The following is a 14,723-nucleotide window of genomic DNA, read 5'->3' on the forward strand; positions in this document are numbered from 1 at the left end:
ACCACAGTAGGGTGGAAGGAGCCATGCCTGAAGGATGCGGGAGATTCTTAGTGGGACAGGAGAGCTGGGGGGGGGGGGGCAGGGGGCGGGAATCACATCTGGCAACCAATGAATCCCTTTGCTTCAGACAGTACATAGGTAGACAAGTCTAAAAAGCCCAGGACACAAATTTTCACAATCCTCTAGTAGTTATGATGGCTCATTTACCAGAAGTAATGTATTTAGCATTAACTTTGGAAGCGTATACTCTATTCTTACCAAACTAAGCCTCCTAGAGATAATATGTATCAGAAGGCTATTGCTTGCACGCCTGTCTGAATCACTTGCAGCTTCGAGGTCACAGGCACGCTTGAACCTTGCTAAACATCTCCTTTTCTTCTGGAGTCCGGATATACTGCTCTATCTCACTGTCTAAAATGGGCTCATCCCCAGCGATAGCAGAATCTTCAAGGCTTAGCTGAGGAGTTCGTAGCCTCTTTGCGGGGTTCAAGACGCAGGGTGGGAGCAAAGGTTTCCGCTTGCTGAACTTCTGCTTCTCTCCTGAAAGGGAGGCCTCTTCTACTGTTGCGGCGCTCTCATCGATTAGCTGCAGTGGCGCAGCTGCTGAGTCTTCTAGGTCACGGTCTTCCGTAGTATCCACGATGCGGAAGGCAGCCTGTAGAAGCACACGGCGGTGCCGCAGAAGGTCACCGATGTACTTTGCCACGCTCCGACGGTCCACTTTCAGCACTCGCAACCAGCCCAGCTCAGAAGCCATTTGCAGGAGGATGTTATGCAGCTCCTTCAGTCTCTAGTGGGCTGGCCGGGGAGCATCCATACCAGCAAGCTTACAGAACTGAGAAAGGGTGCAAGTGAGGCGATCGACAGGCCGGAGAGACTGCCAAGCCAGGAAGGCTGCTGCTGTCACTATGGGGATGGGGTGCCGGCCGGTCACCAGCCACGTGTCGCTGGCAAGTTCCACCATCTGGATAGTCCTTGCCACCAGCTGCTCCTTTTCTTCCACAAACTTAGTCGGGACGCTGGGTGAATTCTGGAAAATCTTGAAGCTGGAAAGATGAAAATCAAACAAGCCATTGGATTGGGAGATGTGGCAAGATGGAGAAGACAAATAGGTGAAAGAGGGACATGAGCAAAAAGAAGCATTCTGTGAAAGGGCAAAGGGCAGAAGGCCCTGCATTTTCCAAGGACACCAAAAAGGCAAGCTGAGCAGCCTGAATCAAAAAGGCAAGCATCTTCCATTAACCAGCACTATATGGACAGGGCTGAATTTACACTCTTCCTAACTTGTGCTCAACAAAATTCTGTTTGTTGGCTTCTTGCCCTTAATAATAATAGGAAGGATTTCCAAGCAATTACGGGATTGGTAGCAGGAGCAGAATTCACAATTCTGAGAATTATTTGTTTAAAAAAGGAAGTTTGCTGCCCCTGTGGCTAAAGAGAAAAGCCTGGACCTGCCTGAAGTGCCTCAGATGAAATCTCAGAAATCAGGGAGTTGGAGTATACATGCACATATGAAAATATCCATTTCTTCCATGATGGAAGCACACAGCACACACAGGGTTCCTACATCCAAGCACTGACCACACCCATCCCTGCTGAACTTTAAGAAGCTTGCTGTTTCATCAGCCTTCCAATCAATATTCCACACAGTCCGTATGATACTTGTAAATTCAGTCTATGAATGATGGAAACTGCACACCAACTTTGAGAAGTATTGTCAAGGAAAGGGCACAAGAACTGCAACATACCTGTTGAGGTGGCTTTTCACCATATCCATCAAGCTGAGAGTAGGCACATCCAGTGCCAGTTCCTTCAGGAAGCGTAGATAGGTCTTTGCAAACAACTCCTTGTCTCCATAGAGTAGCAGGCAGACTGTGCCCATGGTCAGGGGCCAGTTGTGCTGGCGGCAGGTCACAAAGACGCAACAGCCCACAAGCATCTCCTTCTTCTCCAAGCTGACTAAACTGAAGCAGGGGCGTTTGATTGCCTGCTGGTAATAGGACACGGCTGTATCTTCAAACAGAGAAGGAAGCCGCAGAACTTTGCAGAGATCCCGAACACGTTTGACTCCTGTGGGGGGAAATACCACAGCAGTACTTAAGAAATGTTTCCACATACACATTTATCAGTGACAAATCTAACCGCAGGGTAGGTCTCTGCCTGTATGAAGCTGCCCATATACTAAGATAATCTGTGGAGGCTCTGTTTCACATGCTCCCACTTTCAGAGGTTAGATGGGTGGCAATCATGGATAACGTATTTTCAATTGTGGTAGTGTAACTGGAGTGTCCAAACCAAGCCTACTTTGGCTTTTTTTGGATATTATGGAGAACTTTTTTAAATGAAAGTCTTTGGGGGCTCTAATTGAGAATGGCTGTTAGTATTGCTGTTTCAACTTCATATTTGATTTTAATTTGGCTTTTAGTTATGTACTGATTTTTATTTTTTGCAGCTGTACACACAATTGTAATGGCCATTTAATGGTAATGGAAACAGACTGGTCCATGGTTAACCAGTCTGTCAATGATTCAGGTGGGATTTGATCAGGCAATCAAACTGAACTGTGGACTCTATGTACCTCTAAAACTCTAAAATAGGTTGTTTTGATGTTGGTCCCACAGCAAATAGGTAAGACTGTTTTAAAAATGCAAATTTCTCTTTGCTTTTAGAAAGTGAAACAATGCAGCTCTTGTGGATGACAGGCACATTAATTTCCACAAAGCATCAACAGAGTAATGCAGAATACGTACCTCGCTGTACACAACGGCTCGTTTGCTCATTCTGACCAGTACTCCGTGAATATGTGACTTCTATAAGATAAAAACACAGATATCAGCCAAACTTTGGTCCAAGCTCTCAAACATGCACCCATTTTTAAACTGTTGAATGGTGTAGGGCCTGTCTATATTTGAGAACTGCTTTCAAGTCGTATCTCAAATCCTACGTCTTTGTAAGATACAAAGAGTTTTGAGCTATTTTGCTATTCTTAGCCTCACCTTGTAAATGTTCTTCATCAGCATATGTGGTTGTGAGAAGCCCTTCAGTTAGAATGAAGCCACAGTCTGCGCACACCAGCTGGTTCTGAGCATAATGAGAGTCCTCTACAATTTCCAAGGAGCCACAGTCTGGACACTTCTTTTGGCTCGACATCTTAGCAGCCTGAAAGCATAAATCAGGTCCACAATTGGTCACTGATATTTTGGTATTATTTAATTACTTCCATGTATTACATTTACCGTATATCCCACGTGTCCTTTGAAGAGCTCAAGGTGGTATAATGGTTCTCTCGCCACCCAATTTTTATTCTCACAACAACTCTGTGAAATTAGTTGTTTGTATTACTACTACTGGGACGCGGATGGCGCTGTGGGTTAAGCCACATAGCCTAGGACTTGCTGATCAGAAGGTCGGCGGTTCGAATCCCCGTGACGAGGTGAGCTCCCGTTGCTCGGTCCCTGCTCCTGCCCACCTAGCAGTTCGAAAGCACGTCAGAGTGCAAGTAGATAAATAGGTACCACTCCGGCGGCAAGGTAAACGGCGTTTCTGTGCGCTGCTCTGGTTTGCCAGAGGCAGCTTGGTCATGCTGGCCACATGACCTGGAAGCTGTACGCTGGCTCCCTCGGCCAATAAAGCGAGATGAGCGCCGCAACCCCAGAGTCGCTCACGACTGGACCTAATGGTCAGGGGTCCCTTTACCTTTATTACTACTACTACTGCTACTGCTACTGCTACTACTATTATTATTATTAATTGAGTTTATATACCATCCTATACCCAGGGCTTTCAGGGCGGTTTAAAGAATAGTATCAACCTAACCAGTTGGAATTACCCACAGAATTGTTGATTTTTTTTATCACTTACTAAGTATTAAAGTATATCAAATTCTATTCGAAAACCACAGTCACTGCCGGGATGTTAGAAGACATAATAGGACACAAAGTATGGAGAAGACAGAAAAACAAAGTCTTTTTATTTCCCTCAAAATCAAGGTGTCTCCTAGCCTGAAGGCCTACCATACTCTCACATTTGAAAAGTATCATCATAAAATCAGTCTGAGGATTCTACAGTACAGCGTTACATTTCTGAAAAGAGCTACAAAGACTACCAGAGATTTGTGGGGGCTCTGTCTTCAGTTCTGATATGCAGAATGCAGCTTTGATTAGGAGGGGAAGGAAACGCTCTCAAAGTACTCAGCTCAAATTACATAGGGCCTGATCCTGTCTTGTCATTGGCAACTACTGTATTAAAAGACTGTTGGTGGGGGTGGGGTGTCACAGTTTGTCCAAAACTGGAGGGAGCCTGGATGTGGGGCTAGCGGTTTTTCCTCTCGCATTTGAAGCATCACCAGCATTTCCATTAGTGCTTGGTGCTAAGAAAACACCTAGCACCACGAACACTTTTCTGGTGGCCTGGCAAGGCTTGCCCCACAGCCATTCGCTAAACAAGTGCTTCATAATTTTAAAAAAGGGCACGGAGACAAAGTTGTTGTGGAAAGCTCCTCCTTTGTTTTTCCAGAGGCTCCTAAAGGCAAGTGAATAATGCCAGGGCAACCTGGAGTGCGGGAAAGGGGAAGAGATGTGAACTGCTGGCTGGTTAGGGGACACAGAAAAAAGAGGGGGAAACTGACTTGTGTGATTTCGATAATGGTGATGTAAAAATTGGGGTTTGGCTTTTGCTTCCCAACTCCCCATGGGAATCTGAGTCCCCTAAGTCCATGATCGGCCAGAGAAGAATGGATGGAGGCAGAATCCAGTGGAAAACAAGGCAGATGTTTATTTTTCTGTTGCAACAGAGTCCCCTCCCCTCCTTCCAAGGAGGGGAGAGACCCTCAACAAAAGTGTGCAGGAACCTTTAAAGACTTTTGACATTGCCCAACCCCCTAAGCCAAAGACCACCCCAAAATCGTCATACATATATCATAGGAGGCAGTCTACAGCAGAAACCCTGCCTACCAGGATACCTGATAATGGTTGCCGACTGCATTACCTGGGAAGCCTGGCCATTCTTTCGTGATGGTTAATACTTTAGTTCCTGAAGCCAGGTCACAGGCTCACCCTATTCATACACAAATACACCCTTAAGACAGGATTTGCAAGCGAAAAGGCAATGGGGAGGCTTTCCCTATTTGCCTCCCTCACTGCAGATGAGTATTTGAGGTCACTGAGAGTCAAAATGGCCTCAGGATTGCTCTCCCGTACTATTTCAGACACATGGTTTATATATATAGATATGTGTGCATTTATGAATATTTAGTCTATATTTGAGACCTTAGAATTCTTATAACAATGGAGAGGAGGAGGATTGCTGGCGGTGCTCACAGAATCAGCGGTAGCTGGAAGGGGGTTTCTGCCCACGCCACTCGCGGGTTGCATGCCCTCCAAAAAAATCCCATATCCCTCCCAAAAAAACCCGGCCTGGCTCCTAGACAGCCACCCAGGAGCCTCTTTCCCCCTTTACGCGGGCTGACTTACCGTCTCGCCGCCGCTTTCGCAACACCGGAAAAAGCCGGGGGAGCTTTTTCCAGCGGGCACACGCTCCTTCCGGGCAATCCCCATGGCAACGGGGCAATCGGGACCAGACGCGCTCCAACGCTAAGCGGCCTCCGGAAAGAAACAAGGGTGCGCAGGACAAAGGTTCCGCCAGAGCCGCTCAGCTCGAGGGCGTGAGAGATGCGGCGAGACAGCCTTTTCGCAAAGGCTGGAGCATTTGTGTCTGGACTGAGGGGTTGTCAGATCTCCGGGAATGAGCTGAAGTTCCAGCCTTTTAAGCTCCTTTTCTCGGAGTTTATGCTTGGAATTTAATAAAAATAAAATAAAAAACAACACCAGGAAGGCTGAAGACTTCCTTTTCCATCTTTGTAGTAAATCGTCTGTTAGCAGCCTCCCTTTGCCTCATTTTCACCCCATCTTTCCTGATCTTTTCTTTGCATTTTTCATTTAAAATAAGTTCCCCTTGGAATACTTTTGAGTGGGTGAGACCCTAGCTCCTTTTGTAATAGGGGGAAATATTAATATCAACACTTAGGACTGGAGACATACTCTGCAAATCTAGCCATGTTGACTCAGGTTGTAGCCTTAATCTGGATTCAACCAAAATCTACCTTTCTGTGACTTAAATCTAGTCTTGCCCTCTAGGGAAGCAGAGAGCAAGTTTCTGCCCTATTCTCTAAGGGTATTTCAAGAGTGCTATGTCAAAGTACTGTCATATTCTGGATAGAACAATCAGACCGATCATTTAGCACTTTGATAATAGCTTCAGTGCTGTGCAGCTGCGCATGCTGTGGTTATGAAACTGGCACCACATTTCCCAGACCTGATAAAATAATCCTAGCAGCAAAATGCTTCCACTTTGGGGGAACTGATGTTTATTAACAGTCAAACAGCTAAAACCTAAACCATTTGGTAAACCTAAAACATGGGTAAACAACAATTCTTGCAACAGCAAGTGGAACCTGAAAGTTTTACTGTGGGGATGTGATTGCACATCTGTGCTATGGGACCTGTGGCATCTCCAAGAGAAGTATTACAAGACACTCTCTTCCATTCCTAGCCTAACTTGCACAAGCCCTCAACCTTCAGCAACCCTCATAGGAAGGAATGGAGGACTATAGAAACTTACATATGCACACACCATATACAGTTATGAGCCATGCACTGCACACAAGGGAATTTAATGCTGCGTTATTATGAACAAATTATGGATGAGCAAAACTCAAACCAGCAGATGGCGCCCTTACTTTACACTTCCTGCTCTCCCTAAAAGTTGCTACATCACATTTCTATAAATTTGCCTATTGAACAAAGGTGTTAACCAGCTTAAATCTGATTTTTGTTGCAGCAGGGGACCCCAAAATTCCAAAATACAGCTGAAGCTCTAAGATGCTGCTACACACAGCATCTATGAGAGTGCAGCAGTGATGGGCATTCAGAATACAACAAATTCAAAAATGTTCTCATTTAAGCAATGCTTGAAATCTTGGAGGGCAGGGGGACAAGGGACAGGATTTTTTGAGGTTATAGGTGGAGAGGCAGTTTTGCACCAGTCCTGGCCTCTTCTGATAAACAGAAGCACAATTATGCGCGCAACAGCAAAAAAGCAATGTGTTGTATCCAACATTAGACCTACTGAGAGTAGGCCCATTGAAACAAATCAATATGACATATTCCCAGCATAGCTGTCAACTTTCAGATTTGAAAATAAGGGATCAGCAGCCTCACCTGTCCCAGGCACTCCTGTCTTCCACTGCTTCCCCCAGTTTGGCCAAACTCATGCTGGTAGCTTCGAGAACACTGTCCAAGCATCTCGTCCTCATGGTTCAATGTTACTAGTGAGCAAAGTTACCCTGTCAGGATTTTAATCTTGGTCCTAACTTTTGGGGTTAAGTTTCTATTTAGCTGTCCCATTAATACTGACAAACCGTATCTCCCATTCATCTCTCAGATCCCCTTGTAAATATAAAGTACTGACATCCTGCGGTAAAAAAATTCCCTAAGTTAATTACACATTGTGTGAAGGTAAGTGTGTGAAGCTACAGCATTCCTCCTATCAGCTTAAGTGACACAGTCACTCTCTCTCTCTCTCTCTCTCTCTCTCACACACACACACACACACACACCCTCCGAGCCAAAGGCCCAAAGGCAGAAAGCCCAGCCAGCAGCCAAACGAAGCCTCAAGCGGTGCTTCCCACAGCGCAGCAACCCGGCAAAGGGATACAGCAGCAAGGAAAACCACACTGTCACCTCTCCTCTGGGAAGCGCTGAAGCAAAGGCGAGTCCCCAGGCAACGCGGCCAATTTGATCGGCACAAGGCATGCAAGCTCCACCCGCCAGTCGTTCTCAGACTCCTTACTGGTGAGCAACGCAGTTGAGGAGCCTCCCTGGCTGGCAGGGAGGGAGAGGAGCTGCTTCCTTTGAAACCCGGGAAATTGACGGGATATCAACAATCTGGGACAGCAGTGGGAAACGGCGCTGGAATAAGGGAGTTTCCCGCCAAATAAGAGAAGGTTGACAGCTATGATTCCCAGTGCTGTTTTTCTAGAAAATGAGGTGCTGGAACTCACCATGAACTCCTCCCTTGTTCTCTTATAATGCAATGGTGCTCACCTGAGAGGTGCCGGAACTGAGTTCCTGTAAGTTCTGGCTAAAAACCCCCCTCTGCATCTTCCTATAGAGAGGAGGACAGATCAGGTGAGTTGTGTAGCTGCTGTCCAAGTATTAACTGGTGCTGAGCAAATTCAAGGCCTCTGCTCTCCCTTGTGGTTCATCATCTTTAATCCATGCTTGGAACGTACAACCTTCAAATAGAGGATTGTCCTCTCTAATGCAGCAAACAGGGCTACCCTAGCCTGCTTAGTTTTGATGCCACAATTATGGAATGCCCCACAGCAGGGCAAAGGTCTCTTCAGTTCAATTCCTACCACACCACACCAGGCAATGGAAGTATCTGCCAAGCCATTCAGGGAAAGGTAAACATTATGCTGCTGTTAGATGTTGAACGTAGTGGACCATTTTTGAATCATGCTGCACCTTGAGCGCACCTAGCCCCAATGAGGACAGCAATTGGAAGTTTAGGTCTTTATTGGCGAAACATTTGATCACATCAGGTCCTAAGGTACAAGGGGTCTATGCTAGGATTGACATATGTCCTCTTTTGGGGGTCCTACATGGCCATCCAGGGCAGGGTGGGATTTTACATTTTAAAGCAAATGTCCTGGATTTTGGGTTTAAAAAAAGAAGTGCATGGGCAGCTCTGGCTCTGGTGTGAGCTGCTCAGGCGCAGCGGCAGTGGAGGGCTGATCGGGCAATTGCCCTAAAAAATAAAATAAAATAGTTTGTGTTCTTTTCCACATCCAGTCTCTAGCGGGCTTCTGCTGGTTGTGCGTATTTTAGTTCAGAACGAAGCAAAGCAGGCAAGCCTACAGCGTGCTTAAGAAAGCAATAGCTGCTGTTGCAGGGCTGTGCCCAAGAGATATTAATGAGACTCTCAGACATAATAGCTTGTAGTAATAACTCAGTGAAGGGTGAGCTGGTTCAGAGCATGCTATTTTGACAGGGGTGGAGACCATGTTGACAGTTATTATATAATTATGTCGTCAGCACAAAGCACTCGGTTTCTGAATCATTAAAGAGATGTCCTAAACCTGGTATTCCTGCAGGTATAGTAGATGACAGGCTGGAAAATAATTGGAATGAAGCCACCATGTGATCATTGACGTCGTGACTTCATTCTAGGGTATGAATGTATTTCCTTCAAAATATGAAACTAGTGTGGGCTCTTGACCAGAGATGGCCCCCCATGTGTTGGAGTAGGACTCCCACCATCCCTGACCATTCACCACGGTGGCAGATGGGAGTAAACATAACAACATTCAGAAGGTCCCCTACCCCAATCTAAACTCTGTGAATTTAGGATGCTACGTAGCAGACTGGCAGTATTCTAATAGACGCAGGTTTGAGTCACAGATGCCCCTGTTGGCCCTTGGAAACAAGCAATTTGGGCATTCGGATCATAGCTGAGATCTCATTTGAAGCATTTAACATACCATGCTTCCCCTGCCTTTCCATCTCAGTGCTGCTGCATCAGGTGATTCAGTCTTTTCCTGATCTATTAAGTCTGAATCACAGTCTTGATCCAAATTGGTTCCGGCACATTCCTGCTTCACAGCACAGGGCAGTGAGTGGTGCCAAAGCTCAACTGTCACAGGACTTCCCAAGCTATGTGCTTCTTAAGCTGCAATGAGCTACGATTATCAGCCTGATCTAGGTTTCGTGGAAGCATTTAGGAGCCAAAGCTGTCTCAAATTGTGGAAGTTGAGTAGTTGAAAAGATTTCTTCTGCAAACAGCCATCGCCCCGTCCCCCGCAAAAAACAAAACAAAAACACATCTTGCTAGATTATTACCGGTATTTTTGTGTTCCATTACTTCCTTGCAGGAAGAGGGAGCCTGACCTTAGCCCCTGCTCCATATTCTGGAGTGGGCTTCAAAAATGACTTTAAATTTGCTCTCTAGATTTAAATGACCGCCTTTTGAGTCTTCACTCAAAACATTTACAAAGGCACCCTTATGGGGTTCACATTTTCTCCTAAGCCTATTTAATTTCCTATTTAATTTCCACAACAGCTGCACGCTGTACACTTTGGATGTGAAGCCTTGTCATCAAACAACAGGGGCACTGGGGTGGGTCAGGGGAAGGAAAAAGGCAGTAGTTATGAAAAAGGAGGTACAGAAATTTAATAGAAGAGAGGCATGCCAGAGAGACAGATGGGGAGATGGTAGGAAGAGACTGCAGAGTGGAAGACACGAGAGAAGGCAAAGAGCTACTGTTCAATGGTTGAACAGTTTGCCTGCAGAAGGTTCAAATAAGGCTGTGAATGCCCCTTTCTTGAACCCCTGGAGAGCTTCTCCCAGTTGGCATAGACAATTCTAAGCTACATGGATCAATGATCTGTTTAAGGCAGCTTTCTATTTTGCTAAGGGAGCACTTGCAAAGATTCTCCCAGTGCTCACTGACTGGTTAGCTAGGAGGCAGAAGGGGAGAGGAAGCTTCTATGTAAGAACATAAGAAGAAGTCCTGGATCAGACTAAAGGCCCATTTAATCCAGCATCTGTTCTCATAGCAGCCTACCAGATGCCTATGGGAAACCCACAGGCAGGATTGTTGTTGTTGTTTAGTCATTTAGTCGTGTCCGCCTCTTCGTGACCCCCTGGACCAGAGCACGCCAGGCACTTCTGTCTTCCACTGCCTCTCGCAGTTTAGTCAAACTCATGCTGGTAGCTTCGAGAACACAAGCAGGATAGGGACACAGTGATACTGGAATTTAGCAGCCAAAATCTTTGCTGCAAGCCTCTCTCTCTCTAAACTTGCACAATCTTCAGTGGTAATTAAAACTACACTATCTAACCCAAAGCTAAATTAATCTGGTGAGCCAGTTTTAAATCTTTTGATATTTCCACCTGCCTGCTGTCTTTGCCTAGCACTTCCACTTGCTGGCAACTAAATTCCTATAACTGGGTACAGAGAAAACACTGACACTTTCCTTAGTTTCTTACCTTTTTCAGGAGCTTGTAGAAAAGGTGATAGCATACAGAGACTGTAAGAATGTTGGAGTAATCGAAGGTTCTTTTCAGGTTCTTCCTAAGCCTACCAATTCTAAGATCATTGAGGAATGTCTGCTTCTTAAAACATATAAGGCTTAATGTACAAACAGCTCTCACAATAGAAGTTTCAGTTGCATACGAAGCCCTTTTTCTTTCACACTTTGGAATCACCATGATGGAATCCAGTCCTTGTACAGCAGAGAATCATTTCTATCAGTATGGACCTAGGAACCATTCTGATATAGCGTGCAATAATGTGAATTATGTATACAGCATTCTTCACATAAAGTTTGTGAAGATAGGCAAAGAAACACAAGTGTTCTCACAAGTTTAAATAACTTTATTTTTAACATTTCACAAGGATGGAGGTCTTCGTAAAAAAACCAAAAACATAATGGGATTAAGTACCAAGAGTAACAAGGCAGAATATAAATATACATTCAGATCCTTCAACATTAAGCACTGAGCAAATGTTTGCACAAGGGGAAATATCCCTCACAATGTACCACACTTTTCACAAAATTCAGCATTTCAATGTCAGGATTGCATAAGTCACAGATACCAATTAGAAGGCACAGATTGCAAGGTATCCTTGCTGTGTATTGCCCAAATTTCATCACAATGTATACAACTGAGCAGACCTTTATATGAAGAATGGTCAGCAGATGCGGGCCCAGTGACAATACTCCCTCTTGCATGTGGCACATTGTGTTGCCAACTACAGCCCTGTGGTCCCTGGAAATTTTAGGACAGGTGATAAACTAGAAGATTTTCACAATCTGCTGGAAGCTGGTCCTGTACTATTTCTATTAAAACGGTCAACACTATTTGTTACTAGATCCATTCCTACGGAATATGTATTAAACACAAATGTCCACTGTACTTTGGGACCATATAACCATCAGGAAGAAACATTTTCTAGTACACAGTAAAACTGTATTTCAATAAAATACTTGTTCCCAAAAGCATGATCCTGTGTGCTTATGGCTCCAGCAGGAGCAAAGAGACATGAAGCCTCTTAAAATAAAGTTTTTAAAAAGCAATTTGGTTCTTTTAAATGAGATATACTAGCTTTAAAAAGATGCCCAAGCATCTAAATGCTGGTTTTACACACAAGAAGTTTGCCTTTACAGACTTTATGGTCCAGCTATTATGGAGCCATGGATATGTAAAAACACCACAGGCCCTGGAGATTTTAGATATGGTAGACAACAGTTCCTCCCCTTTCAATCACCTGAAATCATTGACCTAGTTGAGGCAAGGTGAGAGCATCAGCCAGAGGATTTCATCAAGAGAATTAGCACTATGCAAGAAGATCGACAAATCTATTCAACAAGCACCACACTCCATGTAGTGTGTAGTTAGCTGTTCCTATTCTTTGGTGTTTGCAAATGAGATTGCACAGTATCAAGAGCAATTAACAGTGCACCATTCAGGAAACGTCAAGATCTATGGGTGATATCCGATCATGTCATACTAAGAGCAGGCCCACAACAATCAACAGTCATTAGTCATTGATTACAAGAGGTCTACTCCCATGTATGACTTGCTTAGAATCAACCCCTCTTTGATTACCTGAGAAGTTTATAATCCAGTGTTGTGACTGAATACAAAGGGAGGGCTGAAGAGATATTCAGTGCCAAGCTCATCCCTCTTGAAAGTGCATAGGCAGAAAATGAAGAATGGCTACAGTCAAAAGCATGAAAATTAATCGGTTCACGTCTTCAGACATCACTTTGATTACTGTTTGGCTGCCTGCATTTGTAGCTCAGATTTTCAACGAAAAATTTTTTTTAATCACAGTTGATCTGACTGGAAGCCAAAAGTGCATATACAAGCTTCAGCTTGCAAAAAGCCATGCTCTACCTTATAGTTGCTATCTTCAAATAGTTCAATATCCCATACAATGGTCAATGTGGATTTCACCCCAAATGCCTAGTGATGGTGGATGTATTGTTTTATTAGGAAACCTACAAAAGTTAATCCTTTGGAAACTTTAAACTCATATACTGGGCTAGTGCCCCATCCAGAGTAAGGGACCACGATGTAAAGTTACCCTTTAAAAATTAAGGGGCAGATGGAGATACTGAAATTAAGAATTCAATCTTCAACCCAGGACTAAGATCCATAAAAAATAAAATCAGAAAAAGTCTCCAGTTGTTTTAGTCTGCAGCAGAAATCATATTGCAGTAATTCTGACTATTCACATCTTCCAGCAATTTATGCAGCAGCATAAACAGAATCTTTTGTAACTGAGGAAAGTTTCATCTGACTTCAGAAACTGTTCATACAGATAGAGAAACTGGAACCAAAACAGGCACAGCGAGACACTGCACACATACAGCTTTGTGCTAAGCCTCTCTTATGGGGTTGAGAAACATGTGGTCGTCCAGATACCTCTGGGCTCCCAATGGCCATCTGTGAGGAGGATGGGAGTCGAGTCCAAGCACATTGGGAGGGCCAGATTCCCTATGCCTGCCCTACTTATTCCTCCTAGTTGGTTTGAGCTACAAGGCAATGCATTCAAAAGCTGCTCAAGAAAGCCACTGATTAGGTGAAATTGGTTCCTTCACATCGCGCGCCCGGCAGGAGGTCCCACATGAGCTTGAGCTCGAAGAATGTTAGGGGGTTCCTCCATAACTCTGACAAGCAAGTTATCAATGTAGTCTTCCAGCTCCCGCACCTGCTGATCTCGCTTTGCAATCACATCTTTCTGCTTCAAGACCAGCTGGATCAGCTCACTGTGTGTCAGCTGACCATAAGCGTAGGCGGGATCTGAAGGATCATATTTCTTTAGGAAGGAAGCATGAACAGGTTAAAGTCATTTTGATATCAAGAACTGTTGCAAGGATGGTGTCAAAGGATCAGAAGGAAGGTATAGAAACCTTTGGTTTCAGGGATTACTGGGGAATCCCAGGAATGATTTCAGAGCAAAGAGGTACCATATTTTTCGTCCTATAGGGCGCACCGGCCCATAGGACGCACCTCGTTTTTTTTGGGGGGGGGGAAATGAATAAAAAAAAATTATTCCCCGCCCCCCGCCGCAGCTGCCGCCCCAAGCCTTGCGCACACCTGCCCGAAGCACGGGGCACCCTCCGAAAGGCTCCGCGTGCTTCGGGCTGCAGGCTGCCGCCCCAAGCCTCGCGCGCTCGGCGGGACCTCCTGCCGGGCGCACGAGGCTTGCAGACACACCCCCGAAGCACAGGGAGCCCTCTGGAGGGCTCCGTATGCTTCAGGCAGCAGGCTGCCGCGCCAGGCATCGCGCACCCGGCGGGACCTCCTGCCGGGCGCGCAAGGCTTGCAGACACTCGCCTGAAGCACGGGGAGCCCTCCGGAGGGCTCCCCGTGCTTTAGGCGACAGGCTGCCGCCCCAAGCCTCGCACGCTCGGCGGGACCTCCTGCCGGGTGCGCAAGGCTTGCGGACACTCGCCGGGGCTGCAGGCTGCTGCCCGCAAGCCTTGTGAGCCCGCGGGAACTCCCACCGGGCTTGCAAGGCTTACGGATAGCTTCCTGAAGCCTGGAGAGCGAGAGGGGTCGGTGCGCACCGATGCCTCTCGCTCTCCAGGCTTCAGCGAAAGCCTGCATTCGCCCCATAGGACACACACACATTTCCCCTTCATTTTTAG

At 45.6% G+C, this 14,723-nt stretch overlaps 1 protein-coding gene across 1 annotated transcript; it reads right to left on the minus strand.

Moving 5' to 3' along the window:
- Nucleotides 1-666: 666 nt before the first annotated feature.
- LOC308463830 (transcription factor IIIB 50 kDa subunit-like) lies at nt 667-5,570 on the minus strand. Its single transcript, XM_080982613.1, has 5 exons — nt 5,472-5,570; nt 2,997-3,159; nt 2,751-2,810; nt 1,749-2,070; nt 667-1,046 (listed from the first exon to the last, which is right to left on the minus strand). The coding sequence occupies exons 1-5, from the start codon at nt 5,553-5,555 to the stop codon at nt 791-793; spliced, it is 885 nt and encodes a 294-aa protein (XP_080838739.1). The 5' UTR covers nt 5,556-5,570; the 3' UTR covers nt 667-790.
- Between the last annotated feature and the right edge of the window lie 9,153 nt (nt 5,571-14,723).

The sequence above is a fragment of the Podarcis pityusensis genome, assembly GCF_964106645.2.
Source record: "Podarcis pityusensis genome assembly, chromosome: 15".
NCBI classification, from domain to species: Eukaryota; Metazoa; Chordata; class Lepidosauria; order Squamata; family Lacertidae; genus Podarcis; species Podarcis pityusensis.

Coding starts and splice junctions, on each gene's coding strand:
- LOC308463830 (XM_080982613.1), bottom strand. CDS start 5,555: ATGGGGATTGCCCGGAAGGAGCGTGTGCCCGCTGGAAAAAGCTCCCCC. Junction 2,071..2,750: donor GAGCCGTTGTGTACAGCGAG/GTACGTATTCTG, acceptor TTCCCCCCACAG/GAGTCAAACGTGTTCGGGAT. Junction 1,047..1,748: donor GTGAAAAGCCACCTCAACAG/GTATGTTGCAGT, acceptor TCATCTTTCCAG/CTTCAAGATTTTCCAGAATT.